Genomic DNA, 19,161 nt, shown 5'->3' with positions numbered 1-19,161 from the left:
CGTACCATCACCCATCTCATGACTCCGCATTCAGTTCAGGACACTGTTCGATCGCATAAACTACGTACAGCATGCAGTGAAGAGAATATAGCAGCTGAGAGTGTCCATGAAGACCGTGGAGAGTGGCTTTGCGCATTTTACTTCGAGATCGCAAGCGACATCGTTCTATAAACTTTTGAAAAGTTTGAAGAAGATCCCACGTTTTCGGACAAAATTTTGTTTAGCGATCAGGCCAATTTCTGGTTCAATGAGTGTGTAATTATCGCGCCATGATAGCCGACTATTTGATGCCTAAAATTGAAGCTGATGATCTCAGCGACATTGGGTTTCAACAAGAAGGCGCAAACTCACACACATCGGATCAATCGATGAGTTATTGAGAAAACACTTCGGTGAGCACATAATTTCTCCTTTTGGAGCGGTCAATTGGCTACCAAGATCCTGTGGTATTACACCGTTAAACATCTTTCTGTGGGGATATGTAAAGTCTTAAGTATATGCGGACAATCAAGCTTCGACTCAGGTCTTGGGGCAAAACATTACTCGTGTAATTCGCCAATTACCAGTCAAAATGCTCGAACGAGTTATCGAAAATTGGAGTCAACGGATGGACCAACATTTGAAAGAGACAATATTTAAACAACAAATTCCAAATAATGTTCTTTCGAATGATAATAAACATTTCCCAATAGATTTGATGTTTGTCTGTTTTAAAAAGCAGGGAACCTCAAAGTGGATCACCCTTTATGTAAGCCCTTGTTTTGTACTAATGTGCGCATATTATTCGCCACACAGCCATTTATTGAATACGACGTAGAGTGCTCCACATTATGGTAAACCGTCTCTTTTGAGCCGCAAATCCGTGTCCGGTTGAATTGCAACAGCAATTGTTGTTACACAACAACAAAGGCTTGCAGCTGTCAATGAAATTGGTTTAGAATACACGAGCGAACTCATTTCCTCATTTACATATTTATTAAAAATCTACAATTTTTAATTGCACACACTGCGGTGGCTGCGGCCTGCTCGGCTCCGGGTGCTGTGCTGTTACTGCGGAGCATATGCTGGTAATCAACTCATTTGCATTACATTATGATAATAAAATTGACATTAACAATATATTACGCATAATTTGACGGCAACTAAACAAAATGACTGCCTAAATCTGATGTTTGCCGAAATATTTGATCTATTTTGAATTTCAATTCGATTTAAGCGCGCGAGTGTAGGGTCAGAAATAATGAAATATCATAAATTGTATTTGTCTATATAAACTACGCTGATGTGGTTGGCAGCATAAATTAAATTTCAATTTTATTTTTAATAATGCAAATTGCAGTGTTGGGGAATGTATTTTCATTTTTTTTTTTTCAAATATTATTTAAATGATATTTTATATTATCCTTTTACAAATATTCTTCTTCTTCTAAATTGGCGTAGACACCGCTTACGCGATTATAGCCGAGTTAACAACAGTGCGCCAGTCGTTTCTTCTTTTCGCTACGTGGCGCCAATTGGATATTCCAAGCGAAGCCAGGTCCTTATTATCCTGGTCCTTTCAAAGGAGTGGAGGTCTTCCTTTCTACTTTCAGAGCTGGAGTGTTTTCGTCCATTCGAACAACATGACCTAGCGAGGATAGCCGCTGTCTTCTAATTCGCTGAACTATGTCAATGTCGTTATACATCTCATACAGCTCATCGTTCCATCGAATGCGATATTCGCCGCGGCCAACGCGCAAAGGATCATAAATCATTCGCAGAACTTTTCTCTCGAAAACTCGCAACGTCAACTCATCAGTTGTTGTCATCGTAGAAAACTCAGCACCATATAGCAGGACGGGATTAATGAGGGACTTATAGAGTTTGGTTTTTGTTCGTCGAGAGAGGAATTTACTTCTCAATTGCCTACTCAGTCCGAAGTAGCACCTGTTGACAAGAGTTATCCTGCGTTGGATTCCCGGCGGACATTGTTGGTGGTGTTTACACTGGTTCCTAAATAGACGAAATTATCTACAATTTCAGAGTTATGATATCAATATCACCCGCATACGCCAGCAGTTGTACACTCTTATAAAAGATTATATGCTCGATTAAGTTCTGCAGCTCTAATTATTTTCTCCAGCAGAAGATTGAACAAGTCGCACGATAGGGAGTCGTCTTGTTGGAAACCTCGTTTGGTATCGAACGGCTCGGAGAAGTCCTTCCCGGTACTGACGGAGCTTTTGGTGTTGCTCAACGTCAGTTTACACAGCCGCGCTTTGCGAGAACACCAAATACAGACATCGCGGCATAAAGGCAGCTCGTTTTCATGCTGTCGAAAGCAGCTTTGAAATCGACGAGGAGGTGGTGCGTGTCGAATCTAATTTCACGGGTCTTTCCCAAGATTTGGTGAATACCTGGTCGGTTGTAGATTTGCCAGGTCTAAAACCACACTGATAAGGTTCAACCAGTTTGTTGACGGTGGGCTTAAATCTTTCACACAATACGCTCGATAGAACCTTATACGCGATGTTGAGGAGGCTTATCCCAGGGTAGTTGACGAAGATTGTTGGGCCACCCTTTTTGTGGATTGGGCAGAGCACACTTAAACTCCAATCGTTGGGCATGGTATCGTCTGAAAGTATTTTACAAAGAAGCTGATGCATGCTCCTTATCAGTTCTTCGCCGCCATGTTTGAACAGCTCGGCCGGCAATACATCGGCCCCCGCCGCTTAGTTGTTCTTCAGGCGGGTAGTTGCTATTTGAACTTCTTCATGGTCGGGCAATGGAACGTCTGCTCAACCGCCATCGATTGAGGAATCGGGTCCGCCTTCTTCTGGCGTTGCGCGTTCGCTGCCATTCAGCAGGCTGGAGAAGTGTTCCCTCCGTAATTTTAGTATGCTTTGCTTTACCATTGGTTTCGGTTGTAGCTGTACATAAGTTGTTTGAAATGCCGTAGCACTGTTCCCATATACCGAGTTATTGACGAGTGCTCTCAGAGAGCAGGAGTGCAAGCCGGGTAGAAAATCGTTCTGCTGTCTGTTGTGATTGCAGCTTCTCGACGTCAAGCCTTTCTTCTGATAACTGATACCTTGAAAATTTTATTAATGTCTCAAACTGTAGCTATAGTATATTTTGTCTCGGTATTCAAACTCTCTGGTTATTTTCGACAGAAATGCCTTTTTAGCTTATCTGTTCTCTCTATATGTATGTATATCATTCTCCCATTCTCACTATAAAATTCTCCTACTGACAACGCACTGTACTTTATGAAGTCTCAACACCAATTGATAGTACTATAGTAGTTATTTGTTATACTGTTCTATTAAATATATCTGGGCATTCACATATGTCGGTATGTGATATCTGGTTAAGTTAGTGATTTTTAGCCCTTAATGCATTTAATTAGGTAATTTTCGGTCAAATTTCAATTGGTTAATTTCAAAATTATATATTTATTAATTTAGAAACAAACAGACATACACAAACATATCAAAAATGCCGCCACCATAAGTCCAGGTGCCACGAACTGCGCTTTGTTGGCGCGCCTACAAAGCCTCTACTATAAAAGCAACAACAATTAGCGATTATTCGTTTGCAATTTACTGCGGTTACGCCGACATAATTTGATAATATGCGTACGCTTGGCAAATGCTTCGAATTAGCGTGCAGCTTTATGCAACCAAACACGCACACAGAGACAAATTTATTTAAATGATGGACTGCAGCTACACAAATATAGTTGCGCTAATCAAATTCAGTTAATTACGCGCACAATATTGACCACGAAATACCAAATGCATTCGCTTGTTTATTGGCACGTTTTTATGGAAATCTGCATGCGGTTTCGCTTATCGCGCCGAGCAAGCAAAAATTACGGCATTAAGGTGGGCGTCGACTAAGCGGTTCAGCTTTAAACGATTGTTAACGGAGTGTTGAAAAGAAATTGTTAAATTATTGGAAAATTAGTGATTGTTTTTTAGGATAATGCTTAATTTTTCTACGATAATGTATCCACATGTGTACGTTTGGAATTATATTACGGCATGTCTGCAATGAGGAGTGGTCTCTAAACTGTAATGCCGATAAGATCGCAAAAGAAAGGAACCGTTACACAAATCCCAATCACATGTTAATGAGATGGGGTTTCCTTGCCTTCAATCCTTTAGACGCTGGATCTATGGGCTTCAGCAATCAGCACTTTTGATCCATACTAAGGACAGGCGTTTCTAGTTACTCAAGTTGGAACTATTCATGGCCTCACGAAAAATCAACATATTTAATAAGAGTAGTCATGTGTAGAAGCTCACGCAAGTGAAGAAAGTTCTCTGAGCGCTATTCAGCTAATCACTTCGGAGTGACCAGAACTTTTACATATGGCTTAAGCAGCTCACGACTTCCGGTCTGAGACCAATTATCCTCTGGGTAACAAAAAACCATCCGTTTGAAGACGACCTAAAGTGGCATTTACTGCACTGGCCATTTAAGGTGCGCAAATTTAGTGATGAATTCTTGGTGTTAGAGAACGTTTTATCTATAGTGCCAGATTCCAGCATAAGAAAATTCATCAGGCTACCTGGCTATCTCCGGATCGAAAAGCCACTAACCAGTTCGATCATGTTGTGATAGAAGGAAGGTCCGAGGTCGTAACATCGACTCACTATCTTGTGGCAGCCATAATACGAACCCGAATCTGTGCAGCAAAAAATGCACGTCAACAAGCACAAGGAAGATTCGATGGCGAAAAGCTGCAATCACAACAGACAGCCGAACGATTTTCTACTCGGCTTGCACTCCTGCTCTCTGAGAGCACTCGCCAGCAACTCGGCATAAGGGAACTGTGGGACAGCATTTCTCGCTCCTTACGGACAGCTGCAACGAAACCATATGTTTTCGGAAAAGGCAAAGGAACAGTTGGTACGATGAGGAGTGTCGTGTCGCAGCGGAGAGAAAGCAGACTGCCTACGTTGCAACGTAGCAATCGACCACAACACGTGCGTCATGGCATAGATACCGAGTGTTGAAGAGGGAAGCGAGACGCATTTGCAGACAGAAAAAGGAGAGGCCGAAATGCATGAGTACGAAGAGCTTGACCATCTGACCGACAAGGGTAATACTCGAAAACTCTATGAAAAGATGCGGCGGCTAACAGAAGGTTTCAAGACCGGAGCATACTCTTGTAGAACACCCAGATGTGATCTAGTGACTGATGCCCAGAACCTAGTGAAAGGATAATTACAGGAGATGATGAACCCGATTCCCCAATCGATGGCGATGGACCATACGTTGCATTGCTCGACCAAGAAAAAGTTCGAATACCAATTACCCGTCTGAAAAACAGTAAAGCGGCGGGGCCGATGGATTGCCGGCCGAGCTACTCAAATACGGCGGCGAAGAACTGATAAGGAGCATGTATCGGCTTCTTTGTAGAATATGGTGTGCTCTGTCAATCCTCCAAAAAGGGAGACCCCACAATCGACGCTAAACTACAGTGGGATAATGCTCCTTAACATCGGATAAACAAGGTCTGTCGCAAAAGAAACAGAACTTTTAAATATAACTGTTTCAGGTGACGCCACCTATTGGTGGGTATATGAAATAAAAAATGTGATCTCTTGTTGATATTTCGTAAAAGTTTTAAGACAATTGGATAACTACAATCGATGTTATCGATCAAAAAGAGACAGCAAATTTTGGTCATCGGTCGTAAAATGCAAAGAGCTCTATTAAATTTTGTTTTAAGAGCATTCCGAAAAATGACCTTAAACACTCATTTGAAATGCTAATTGACCGGGCTAAACGCTGTATCGAAGCACAAGGAAACTACTTTGAATAAAAAAATATAACTTTTGAAAAATATTAATTTTTTTTTTTTTTTTTAACAGTCCTGTTTCTTTTGCGACAGACCTTGTATGTAAGGTTCTATCGAGAGTATTGAGTGAAAGGTTAAACTCAACAAACTGATTGGATCTTATCAGTTTGGCTTTTGGTCTGAAAAGAAAGTAGGTGAGAAGTAAAGTCCTCTCCGGACGAACGGAAACCAAATTCTTCAAGTCACTCATCATCCTCGCCCTGTTATGTGGTGCAGAGGCATGGACGATGACAACATCTGATGAGTAGACGTTACGAGTTTGCGAGAGTAAAGTTCTGCCGAAGATTTATGGTCCTTTGCGCATTGCCAATTCGTATAATTTTATTCTCCCAAATCGATGAAGCTATCTAATATTAATTTTGGTATTTAATATATGGCATTCAGAGGAATGCGTGGAGTGATTTTAGTTAAAAAATACATTGTGCTTAAAGCAACGCTAAGGAATATTTGTACCAATATTCTTCAAGATATACAAGTTTTTACTACGGTTAAGGCGTATCCAGAGAGACGATTTAATAAGTGGCCGCAAAAACCGACATCTGAAAATTAATCAATAGTAATTATGCTAGCCATTATAATAATTTTATAGAAATAAACTTAACTATAAGCCTTTCCCAATTTTTATATGGGATACAAACAATTGTATGGTTAGCAAAAAAGAAATCGTTAGAAGTTATCTTGGTGTTTAACCGAATTAAATGATATTGTTAAATATATGTATAAAAGCTTAATTACTTAATTTTTATTACTACATCACAAAATCCACCTTCTTTGCTCATACGCTCGCAGCATTAATCGTCTAATCTCGTCGCAAACTAATGGTCAAGGGTTATCGCGTTGAGCTTCGAGTACAGCTTGAGCTTACAGCTGCTGAAACGTTTTGTCGCCTTCACGGTTTCAGTAGCAAACGAAATATCAGCAAGATTAGTGAGCTAACAAAGTTCTTGAAGAACTGAAAACTACTAAGTTATTTTAACTTATCTACAACAACATCTACCTCAGAAAACAAACAACATGCGTGGTTTATCGCTCTTGCACTTGGCCTTGGGTATTTTACTCTGTCTGCTTGCTGCTGATAAATTCGCTCTTGCATTACGCATCAACGTCCGTACTACTACACCGGCAACAACAACAGCTAATACTGAGGCAACTAGCACACCATCTTATCGACCCATCATTATCAACAACAACATACCAAACATCGATGCCAGCTGCATGGTACGCTATAAGTGTACCGCGAAATTGAAGGGCGTAACAGTGGCGCCCAGACCTTGTACTAAATACTGTGTGAAATTCATTGAATGTCCGAATGCAGCGAAGGTTGCCGGTTCGGCTGGTCAGTGCTTCGAGCTGGATGAGGCCGCACTTCGCCAAAAATATGAGGGCGCAACGAAGCAGGGCAGTACAGTGCCGCTAATGGAGGTGGCTATGATAGATTTTCCTTGCCGTCCTGGTTTTTTGCCAGATGACTTGGGCCGCTGCCGTGAAGTATGGTGAAACGTTTTAACCAGTGTTTGTTTGAATTTTTTAATGTGCCCAAAATAAAGCCTTGATATGTTTTTGTGGTGAAAAAAATATCAGTTCTGTTTTAATTTTAAATCGAAGTGCTTACATACGAACATAACAGATTATTTTCTGCTTCTTGTTGTTCATCAGGAGGTTGGTCGAGTCTTATCGCGTCTGCATGTTCAAAAAAACTCAAAAACAAACTGTTTGTTCGAAAAACCCAAACAAAATTCATGATTCTCATAGAGGAAAAGGGAGGACACAAATTGATTAAGACGAAGAAAAGTGTCTAATAGAGCTTGAAATAATACTTCAGACATTCAAAAATATATATAATTTTTGGAATTTTGAAAGAAAAAATAAAATTTCAATAACTTAGTGCACAGTTTATTAAGTAAAGAAATCTCACTCTGATATTTATGGTACTCAACAGTCAATGATATGAGAAAACCTTTAAAGGAAGGACGTCGAAATAAGCAGATGATAGATACATAAGCTTCACACGATGTACAAGGTTCAAGTCCAACAGACTTGTTAGCCATTAACTTAACAGTTTAAACTAAAGCTTGTTCAGTCCGATTGAAACAATTCTTGAATGCATTCTTTCTAGTGTCGAACTCCTTTTATATCTATGTTGATTCTTGAACAGAAGAAAACATAAATTCACGTTTGCCAAGACATACTGGAGAGCATATTTATACCATATTTAGAGCGAAATAAAGGTAATAAATAATTTTTTGTGTGATAAACTAGGGGTAATGTCTTATTAAATTCAATTTTATAATAAATAAAACAGAAAAATCATCGACTTCGACCACAGCGAAGTTATAATATTCTACACATGTATATTTCTTATAGAAAAAGGCTATGAAAGACACCCTGATTGATTGATCGGCTATATGCTATAGTTGTTCAATCTGAAAAATTTGTTCACAAAAAAAAAATATATTTTTTTTGTACCACAGGACTTGTGGTATTTCTCGAATTCATCGAAAAAATAGTCATAAAGCAATTCAGACAATAAGAACTGAGAAGAAGAAAGAAGAAAACAACAAAATTTTGAATTGGATCCATACAAATATAGTTGATGTTGTAATGGTTGATAACCTCGTTAGGGTGGTAAGGTTCAGTACAACAGCTATGACCTTAATTTGTCAAAATTACAACTAAGCGAAAAACATCAAGATAAGAGCTTACACATCCAACCCCCAGACAATAATCCCAAAAATGTTCCACAGTGTAATTTGTCATCGAGAGCTTCCAACGGTAGGCCCAGGAAACTTGCTGTTTCGACGTGGGGTCGGACCATAGGGAGAGGGGTATCAGATGTGTAGGGTTAGCTGGGCAGGAAAAGAGGTGTTTAGAGCTATTCTGGCACTTGTTACGTGCTGGACATATATTTGGTATGCCGGGGTCGATTCTGTATATAATCACTTTCGATTCTCGCGATCTCGTCGTCTGCAGCGGGTGGCAGTTTGACTCCATGTGCGCAACTCACTAATAACGAGTCTGTGAAAATGTTTATGGCTCCACTGTGAATGATGCATATAGTGATCATTTTTGCGCGATTAGTTTTTACAGATTTCGTTGTGGATTAACTCAGCAAGAGTGAATTAATGAACTAAATTGAATTTTTGGCGATGAAGCTGCATCAAAGACCAGTGTTTATCGATGATATGGAAAGTTTAAAAATGACGACAGCGGTTCTACGAAATATGTCTTTGACATCGGGAAAGTTGATAAATCTTACAGAGGGGATTTAGCCTGCTGATATGGCAGTGAAAGTACAGCGTCAGAGATGGAGTCCCCAGTAGATGACGATGGAGCAGTTCGTTCCATTGTCCGTTCATTTTGGTATGAAGAAGAGGAATAGCAATTACCCGCCTGAAGAACAAAAAGCCGATGAGACCCCACAATCTGCTATATCAACTACAAAATATGGTGGGTTCCAGCGAGATAACTGCCCAATCGCATATAAGGTTCGTATAATCGATTTTGTATTGTGTAGATTAAAGCCCACCGTTAACAAACTGATTGGACCTTGTCAGTGTGGCTTCAGACCTTGAAAATTAACAACTGACCAGATATTCACTATGAGCCAAATCTTGGAAAAGACCCGTGGTAAGAGAATCGATACGCACCACCTCCTCGTCGATTTTAAAGCTGCGTTACCTCTATGCCGCTTTGTCTGAATTTAGTATCCCCGCAAAACTAATGTGGTTGTGTAAGCTGACATTGAGCAATGCCAAAAGCTCTATCAGGATCAGGAAGGACCTTTCTGAAGCGTTCGATACCAAACGAGGTTTCAGGCAAGGCGGCTTCCTTTCGTGCGACTTCTTCAACCTGCTGCTGGAGAAAATAATTCAAGCTGCAGAACTTAATCGAGCAGGTATAATCGGGACTTCTATTTGGCTTTATTGAAGCGTTTGCGTTAGAACATCCATCGGAAATGGCCGGAATTGTGGAAGAACCATTCATGGACTTTAAAAGATGATAGTGCGCCATCGGGTAATTTTTTATCCTTCCCCGAACTGAAATTGCCACTCCGTGGAACCCGTTTTTAGGCGACCGAGGAGATATTACAAAATTCGCTGAAGAAGTTGAAGGTCATCCGAAAAGTGCTTATGAAAAGTGTTTGAGGACTGGAAAAATTGTTGGCATAAGTGTATGACATCTGAGCATCTGAAGGGGATTACTTTGAAGGTGACAAAATAAACATTTGTGAATTATTAAATATTTCTGTGATTTTAAAAACCTGCTATTACCTAAAAGTCTGTGTCTGATAATATACAGCAATCATAGATGATAATGTAATCGTCTGGCATACGCTGTGTGCGACAAAAGCTTTTAATCGCACTAATTTCACCAACTATTAATACACTAACCGAATGATTAATTACCGTAAAGATCTACGTACAACAAATAAATAAAGAAGCCACTTTTCATTTACATCTATTGTGTTCTTTTATTCATGTATTTATTCATCATTTATACATACATATATATTTATATATATATACATATACTGTATATAGTATATAGCTTTAGTTTTTTTTTATCCGTAATCATGCTTACTTACACATACACATACATATTTATGCAATAATAGTATTAATTATAATAATAACACAATAATTTTAATATTTAAATGTAATTACTTGACTCACTTCGTGTTGTTCTTATTAAGTAATTAATTAAATCTCTTTTCATTACATTTAATCAATCATTTCTGTATGTTTGGTTCGTTTGTTTGGTTGCTGGTGCTTCTAATGGCGTCACACATGTATTTATATACATAACTTTATATTTTATATAATGTTGCCATATTTACTTATAAAATGCAGTAATTACGCGCCATATAATTATGCAAATATTAGTGTAATTACATTTCACCGCGTGTGTGTTATTACTCGGCTTTTTTCGGGTGGGGTCTCAGTGTGTATAAAGGGGGAGTGTGCATGTGTGTGTATTTTTAAGATGTATGCGCGTCTATTTCACGGTAAAATTAAGGTTGATAATATAAATAAATGTTATTTACAGTTTGTTCGTTTTTGTTGTACTGTAAGTTAAGTCACTGCTGAGTGTAATAACTGGCAAAAATAAATGCTAAAGAAAAGAGCAGATTATAATTAAAATAATTTCATTTTACTTTATTTCATTAAATTTTATTTTATTCCTTAATTTTATGTTATGTTATTTAATTTTGTTAAATTTAATTTTTCTTTATTTTTTTTAATTTTAATTAGTATTTTCTATATTATTAATTTTATTTTAATTTTATTTCAAAAAATTTTAAAATAATTAATGAATTAAATTAATTTTAATTTTAAATAAAAAATATTAAAATTTTTAAAAATTATATGTAATATTTTATTAATTAATTAGTTGATTAAATATTAATTTTAATTAAAAAAAATTAAAATTAATCTAATTAATTGATTAAATATTTTTTATTAAGTTATGTTAGATTCAATGGCTGATCCAGGGATCGTACTTGTACTAATATATGGAAATCTTTCTGAAGCTACATAAATAGAATCCCTGTATCTGATCTTAAAAGTCAGCTAATCGTCTAGTAGTCAAAACAAATTTGCTCAAGGCTTTAATTTATATTCTCATCAGGTTCGTGGGATGTCTAAAAGCCAGAGCTCCGTAGTTTTTCAGCCTTGTTTTCGTGGTACAATAAGGAAGGTATTCTGAGATGTTTGCACCTTGTCTTCTTCCATACAAATTCTTCACCTGGAATTCAGTAAGATTCTCAATTTTTGGGTATGGTCCACCTCGCGGCCCGTTAGAACTCACACAACTAGGGTGAGGTTAGCAAATAGCACGCACGATCTCTTGCGTTTGATTTTGGGCTAAAGGGATCTTGCTGCAGCGGTTGTGCCGACGGTAGCACAGTGCTGGCCAAACTCCCGTGAAGTTCAGCTACTTAGTAGTAGAACACGCGAGATGAATACAGCATCAAAACGTTTATATTCTACTGCTAGCGGCACTACGACGCCTTCTTTGCAGAATGGCACTAAGTGCCATGGTTTTTGTGGAGCTAAGCGTAACACACATGCTGATAGCGTTCGAGTTTCCTAGCAAATGTAGTTTCTTCCACAGCCACCATTCCACCACACAAAGTTACCATAGAACATAATAGTTTTACTGTGGTGTTGTAGAGCCAAAGGAGTACTTTCGGTGTGTGACTCCACCTTTTGCCAATGACTCCAGCAGTACTACTTGCTCATTCTTCGATATTAGGCTTACACGAAGGCTTCCTATCTAGGACGAGCGCTAAATAGTTCACAGGATCTGCAGTATGAAGGGGGATGTTTACCAAGCATAGAACTGGTGCTTCCAGGATCTCATATCTGCTACTAAAGTTACCTTGCTAGTGGGTTATTGTTGAGTCCACGACGCTGGAATACCCCTGCGATCACTTGTACACAGTGCACAAGCAGTTTCCTTTGACCGCAAGTGCTCATCGTCCTCAATTTTTTCATTTTATTAAATGATTTTTTTAAATTTTTTTTTAATAATTTTTTGTTTTAATTTATTTTTAATTTTATTTTTAAGATGTTTATTTTTTTTAATATTTTTGTATACGATTTTATTTCACTTTATTAATTTTTATTTATTATTTTTAATTAATTAATTTATATTACCAGATTATTTTATTTTAGTCTTGACACATAAAAGAGGCCCACATTTTTTGGCATTTACTTTTTAAATTTTTTTCTATGTAGATTTGTTTTATTTTAACTAATTTATTTTTTCTTAGTCTTATATTTTTTAATTATTTATTTTTCTTTAAAATATTTAATTTTTTTAATTGATTTTATTTTTTTCAAACTTTTTTATTTTAATTTATTTCTTAATTTAATTAAATTTTTATACTTGTTCATTTAATATTACTTATTTTATTTTATTTTTTTATTTTTTTTATTTTTTTAATTTTATTTTATTTTATTTTATTTTTTATTTTATTTTGTTTTATTTTATTTTATTTTATTTTATTTTATTTTATTTTATTTATTTTATTTTTTTATTTTAATTTTATTTTATTTTATTTTATTTATTTTATTTTAATTTTTTTTATTTTATTTTATTTTATTTTATTTTATTTTATTTTATTTTATTTTATTTAATTTTATTTTATTTTATTTTATTTTATTTTATTTTATTTTATTTTATTTTATTTTATTTTATTTAAATTTTTTTTTTATTTTGTTTTATTTTATTTTATTTTATTTTATTTTGTTTTATTTCATTTTATTTTATTTTATTTTAATTTATTTTGTTTTATTTTATTTTATTTTATTTTATTTTATTTTATTATATTTTATTTATTTTGTTTTATTTTATTTATATATTATTTTACGTTAGTTTAATTATTGAAATAAAAATGTATTTACTTTAATTTCTTATTTATTTTTAACTTCATTTCACATAATAAATTTTATCTTATTACATTTAAATTAATTTAATTAAAAGTCAATATAATTCCAAACTAATTTTAAATACATGAAAAGTAACAAAAAAGTGCACGTTAGTTTCAAAACAAAAATCCTAGTAAAATATTCTAACCTAAAATTTCAAAATAACATCGAGGCATATGCTAGCGAATAATTATTTTATTTATATTTACTTATACAGTTTTTAAAAAAATTTATAAACAAATGAAAATTATCTGATATAAATTTTTTGCCATAAAGTTTCATTATTCATGATTTTTTTTAATGAAATATTAACGTCAACTAATTGCTGCTAGAATTTTTGTTCACTTCGGCATTAATTACGTGAAATTACTTTTTCCCACGCGTGTGCTTACATTTATGATTAATTTTTTATACAAATTTGTCTATGTTTAATTAATAATTTTTTCGTCTTTGGTTTCTTTACTTTATCTATGTTCACATTCACTATTCTAATCTGCGTTTATTACAATTTCAATATTTATAATTTCGTGTTGTTGTCTTTGCGAGATTTCTAAAGTGCTTTTTTATCAAAGTGAAATGATTTTTTCTATTTTCACGCATTAATTTAGTCCGTTTTGCATATGCGTTGTCATGGGCCTAAGCAAAAACACACACCACAGTTGCAATATTCGCTTGATTTCATTTGATAAAGCGACTTTGTTTTGCGCTAAACTTTGGTTGTTGTTCGTTTGCTGTTTTTTTTTTTTTGGTCAATAAGTATGTGTCAAAACTCACATAAAAGCGCTGCTTTTTGCGCTTTTCTGATTTTCTGTTTTTGCTTTCTGTTGTTGTAAAGTTGCTTGTGTTTGCTTATAATTACATATTTACCGTTTCTTTTGCATATATGTATGCGTGTGTGTTAATTACTTACAAACTAGCCGCAATATACAATAATACATTAATAATTATGAGCTTTGAATGGCTCCAAATGTGCCGCCATCGCCGTTACTACATACATAAATAAATATAATATTTATTATTTCCATTTAATATTTTTTTGGTTTTTATTATAAAACTATTTTTTTTTTGCTTTTATTTACGCTGACTTAAAATGCTATTTACAGTGTTTATTCAAATAAATTACGAATGTGTTGAGTAAAAACTATTTCAAAGTTCATTAAATTTGCGTCTACAAGCGGAAAATGCTCCTTTTGCTACTTTTATCATTAAAACTCTGTTTGCTGGTGGTACGCTTTTTATCTAACTCCATGCACACACAGGCACACGTCATCATGTATGTGTGTCTTTGGTTGCGTATGCGTCGAGTATTTCGGTTTCATTTCACTAATATTTCTATTTCTATATATGTATACATATGTAAGTGGTGTTCTTTTAATCGTAAAAAGTCGTGTGCATGTGTACGGAAATTGAAATTCCCAATTCTATTTGAATAATCTCAGTGACCTTAGCTCTATGGAATATGTTTTATTTTAAAATTTATTTTATTTACAAGTTTCTACTATCTAATCTTTTTTATTACTTAAATCAACACTCTGTATTTACAATTTACGTTGCATACTTCCAGGCCTTTCAGACCGCTGCTTAATTGAGTCAATTAGCATTTTTCTGTTATGTCTTTTAGTGTAGACAATTTGGTAATTGCCTGAATTAAAAAATTGTCTGAAATGCTTCGTTATCGCATGAGAGAAAAAAATAAGTTAGTTATGTAGAAAATTTATCACTATGGATACTGATCGACATATGGCTTAAATTTGCAGGATTGAGGCAGTTATTGTGAAAGAACATATCTAACTTCGTTACAATTCAAATGAAAGAATTTTGCAAATTTTATTCTCCCGAAATAGTTGCTACAATGCATAAGCCTTGAACTTTGGCCAGAAGTAGGTCTGTAACTTGAATATAGATGATTTCAAGCTATAATCCCGTAGTTTTTTTTAAAAATTACGGAACGTAAAAACGACACATCTGAAGATAGTTATCCAGATTTCATAAATCCTATTGAAGACTACCAATAGGTAAACTGTTTAGTGACCAACATGACTATATCAACAGAACGTCAGTCAACACTGCTTTGCCCGTTGTAGTGTCATGGTTAGAGAGAGCTCTTATCCACAAAGAATTATCTGTAGTCACTTTTCTCGAAATCAAGAGGAATTTCAACAACATGCGACCAGAGGCAGTGGTTAAAGTCTCCAGCAATTCATATATAGTCTTGATTGCGACAGAACGGTTGTAGTGAAGTGGGATAGTGGAAAGACATACCTGAAGGTTAACTGGGGCATCCCAATGGGCTGTACTTTCCCTAATGCTTGGATCTTGGTGAATGGTCTTATGGTTGAAGTGAAATATGTCAATACCATCCAAGAGCGAACTTTTTTCTCAGTGTGATACTCAACTGGGCAAATAGAAGCGGCTTAGCTGTCAGCCCAAGTAAATCTGAAATTACTAAGGGAAATAGCTCTCCCCTTTTTTGGAAGGCCACGTCTTCAAACTATTGATTGCTTATACTGCTGTAGAGGAGCCAAAGAGCAAGGGTGGAAACTCCCACCAATGGTCGTGTTGGCTCTACGAAAGCGTAGTCAAGTAAATGATGTTTTATGGTGAAGAAGCTTGAACTTGTTCAAAACGCGGCTATAGTCCGGCTTCTCTAGTGACCTGCAGACAACAGAAATAATTGATCATTTTACATATGGACCCCCTTAGACATTACCGGCAGTCGATTTTTTTTATCAATCGTAGCTTTAGGCAACCGTCTATAGTGTTTTTCAGGTAGAGGTGACTACTATTAAAGTGGCGATAGACAGAGTGGAACGAAATGCAGCTACATTCAGGGAGGTTAGCATTCGATCCGACAGTAGAACGGCAATACTAGCGTTGTGCGCTCAAAGCCAGTCAAGGAATGTTTTTCCTCACTAGAAGTAGCATCTAACGCCTTAATCGTCAGACTGGTTTCGGTACCCGGTCATTGTGGAATCGTTGCCAGCTGTAAAGCCGCTACCACAGAGCGGGCACCCTTCTACATTGCTCGCATCGGGATTGTTTAAAAAACTCTAAATTGTATCTCAAGGCTTTCTTTGATGATAATAAACTCGCCATTGCATTGAAACTATTTTGTCTGTGTTGTTTATGCTTTGGACGGAACTATCTAAAAATTAGTTTGACTGACTCCTTAAGAAAACGAAAATATATTTTTCAACACCAAATCTTATCTTCTACTGTCATCTTCTGCGACAAATAGAATATAAAGTCATATGTATATGGTATTCCAACTTCTATAGGAATATAAATCTATAAAGGTAGACACAAATATTGTTGATTTCAAATATAAAAAGTTTGCTCTTGATCTCTACCCATTACAGGCAGCATGCCCAATTAAGTCAATTAGCAAATTCTCTACACTGTTGCATTAGTTGGTGATTGACGCAAAAAATCTGTAGTCTGAAATGCCTCATCAATATCATTTTCACTGAAAGTATTTTATACTTGTATTTAAATATATTTTGTTAGTTCAATAATGAAAACCGTAGGCCGATAGTAGTTGCTTGTTAATGAACCCTTTGACATAAATTTCACTTTAGCTCCTGCTGTTGGTTGCCACACCTCTCGCAAAAATAATCATTGAACAAATTAATTAGAGGGCTCTTGACTCGCTACGATAACGTAATTGCGGTTTTAAATTTAATATTTTTTTCTGCTGATACTTTCAATCATTTGCGGTTTTTCTGCTTATCGCAATAAATTTGTTTCCTTACTTTATCTTAATCTACATTTTCCACGTTTTTGGTATCTTTCTGCTTCAACTTTTTGTTGTTTTTTTTTACTTGACCCTTTGCTTATCACTTAAATTGAAAATAAATAATCAACAAAAGCATCGAATTACATTTCTTACGTTAAATTAATTTGCCGCCCACGAAGCTGCACACATTCTCATTAAGACGCGCGCGTGTTCGTTTCGCTCGCTTATCCCACGTTGAGGCAAATTTGTCGCTGATGCCTGCGCTGCAGCAGACAACTCGCCGCAATGGCGAAGAGCGCACACCATGCCATGGTTCGGCTATGCGCGAGCGTTGGCAATTGCGTGCTGCCAGTGGCGGCGGCATTGCTGCGCGACTTGGAGCTGGCCACCACTTCAGCGTCCTCCGGCGGTATGTCCATGGTATTGCTGGCGACGATAAATTGAAAGATATCGCTGACCTGCAATCACAAACGAAAAAAGAGTAATGAAGTAAATGGACCACGCGTGAGTAAGACTGAAATAATTAATCGCTGCTCTATAAGAAAAGTAGTGAAGTGAAGTGTGCCGAGAAGAAGATTTCCACACAGCGCTCGGAAAAGTCCCTCGCTACGCTTTGCGGCATGGCAACTGAGATTTGTTGCGCTGCGAGTCGAAGGCGGTGCTCGTGCTGGCGCTAGTCGAAAGATTGAGATAAAGTATTTGAGTGAAGTTTACGATGTGCGTAAATAAAATTTATGCTTTGTTAGCAGCTGCGTTGCGGTCAGGCAGTCCACGGTAGGGTGGCATCTCTGATGGAGAAGCGCATAGCTTAGTAAAGGAAATGGTGGGCGGGATATAAGGAATATGAGTAGTCTACGGCAGCTGAGTGCTAGTACTTCACTCTTTAGTGCATATACAGTTATTTATTTGCTCTCCATATATACATACATATGTATCGTTATAAAGTACGCATATAGTATGTTTGTATGTGTATTGTGCCTACCTCATTCCAACCGTAGCTATTTTTCGCCTGCACTATCGCTTCGTAGTAAGCGCCCGGATGTAGATTCTTTATGGTATAAGACATGATGTGTGTAAGTGGCTCCGATGCGGGACGATGTTCAGGTGTCAGTATGAAGTCATGCCATCTTCCTGGCTGTTGGAATGTGTCATTCATCTGCAAAGAGTTGAGAGATAAAATGTGAAATCTTATTACATAGATGTATATCTACAAGTGTGTGGAGGTAAAGTTAAAATTTTATTTATTATTCCTAGAAGATGGTATACTTGTATGTACATATATTTCACACATTAGGGTTGTCCGCAAAATTTAATAATTTTCGGACTTCGTAAGATCACAGATTTTCATATAAAATTTTAGCAAGTGAAATGTACATATTTTCTTCCTAGATTAGTAACCACCCTAATGTATATTAATCCAGAAAATACTGAATTTTACTCTACTGTAGCTTGGAATACCCAATGTGTCCAAGCCACAAAAGCTAATAGTACAGTGAAATAAATGAGCTGACTCTGAAGTCCTCGTATGATTTCGCAGAAAAAATGAGATTTTTTCTTGACAAATTGACATTTAGGGACCAAACTGCATTCTTCTGAACATTGTAGTTGATTCTAGTTTTTTTTTCCTTTTTTTCGGAATCTATATGTGAGAAAAATACTACGAATCGCTCGTTTACAATACAAGCTTCTTTTGGATTGGCTCTGTATCTTTTAATATTGTTTTTGAGCGAAAGTTTGTTCGTATTTTTCGAAATAGATACCTTTTGAAGACAATCGGTATAGGTCTGAGGTCTTTCAGAGCTGAAGGTTATTCAGATATTCTAAAGAAACAGCTTAAGTACCTTCTGGGTTGGGCGCAGTTAGGAACACAATTCCTCTAAGCTGGCCTAGAATAGCTTTTTCAAAGACTGTTTGAAGCAATGTACCCTAGAAGAACACCTTAAGCCTTGGAACACTAGCAACACAGGACATATCATAAACTTTTTTTGGGGTTGTTTTGATGGGGGTTTGACTAAAAAACATCTTCTAGACCAAAGAACCCTTATTAGTAATGTCGGGGTCATCACAGGTCAACTAACCTTAAGATACCACCTTTAGATTCTGCGAAAGCACCCCAGCAGGAACTATTTAGAGACGAGTTC

The 19,161-nt window shown here is 36.2% G+C and overlaps 2 protein-coding genes across 2 annotated transcripts in view; one reads left to right on the top strand and one right to left on the bottom strand.

Annotated features, from left to right (window-relative positions):
* The first annotated feature begins 6,742 nt into the window (after positions 1-6,742).
* Positions 6,743-7,428, top strand: LOC126754248 (uncharacterized). The gene has a single exon (XM_050466249.1). The coding sequence runs from the start codon at positions 6,866-6,868 to the stop codon at positions 7,346-7,348; it is 483 nt and encodes a 160-aa protein (XP_050322206.1). The 5' UTR covers positions 6,743-6,865; the 3' UTR covers positions 7,349-7,428.
* Positions 7,429-13,960: 6,532 nt separating this feature from the next.
* LOC126751672 (hemicentin-2) overlaps positions 13,961-19,161 on the bottom strand; it is a 268,902-nt gene continuing 263,701 nt past the window's right edge. The window contains exons 10-11 of the mRNA XM_050462126.1: positions 18,003-18,176; positions 13,961-17,478 (exon numbers count right to left, since the gene is read on the bottom strand). Of these exons, the coding sequence (XP_050318083.1) occupies positions 17,245-17,478; positions 18,003-18,176 (408 nt within the window). The 3' untranslated portion in view covers positions 13,961-17,244. The remainder of the gene's footprint in view (positions 17,479-18,002; positions 18,177-19,161) is intronic.

This window comes from Bactrocera neohumeralis, chromosome 2 (genome assembly GCF_024586455.1).
Source record: "Bactrocera neohumeralis isolate Rockhampton chromosome 2, APGP_CSIRO_Bneo_wtdbg2-racon-allhic-juicebox.fasta_v2, whole genome shotgun sequence".
Classification (NCBI taxonomy): domain Eukaryota; kingdom Metazoa; phylum Arthropoda; class Insecta; order Diptera; family Tephritidae; genus Bactrocera; species Bactrocera neohumeralis.
Note: the sequence above shows the minus strand (reverse complement) of the source record. Positions and strands in the feature narration are given on the sequence as shown.

Excerpts from the sequence above, each read along its gene's own strand:
- LOC126754248 (XM_050466249.1), top strand. The coding sequence starts at position 6,866 with ATGCGTGGTTTATCGCTCTTGCACTTGGCCTTGGGTATTTTACTCTGT.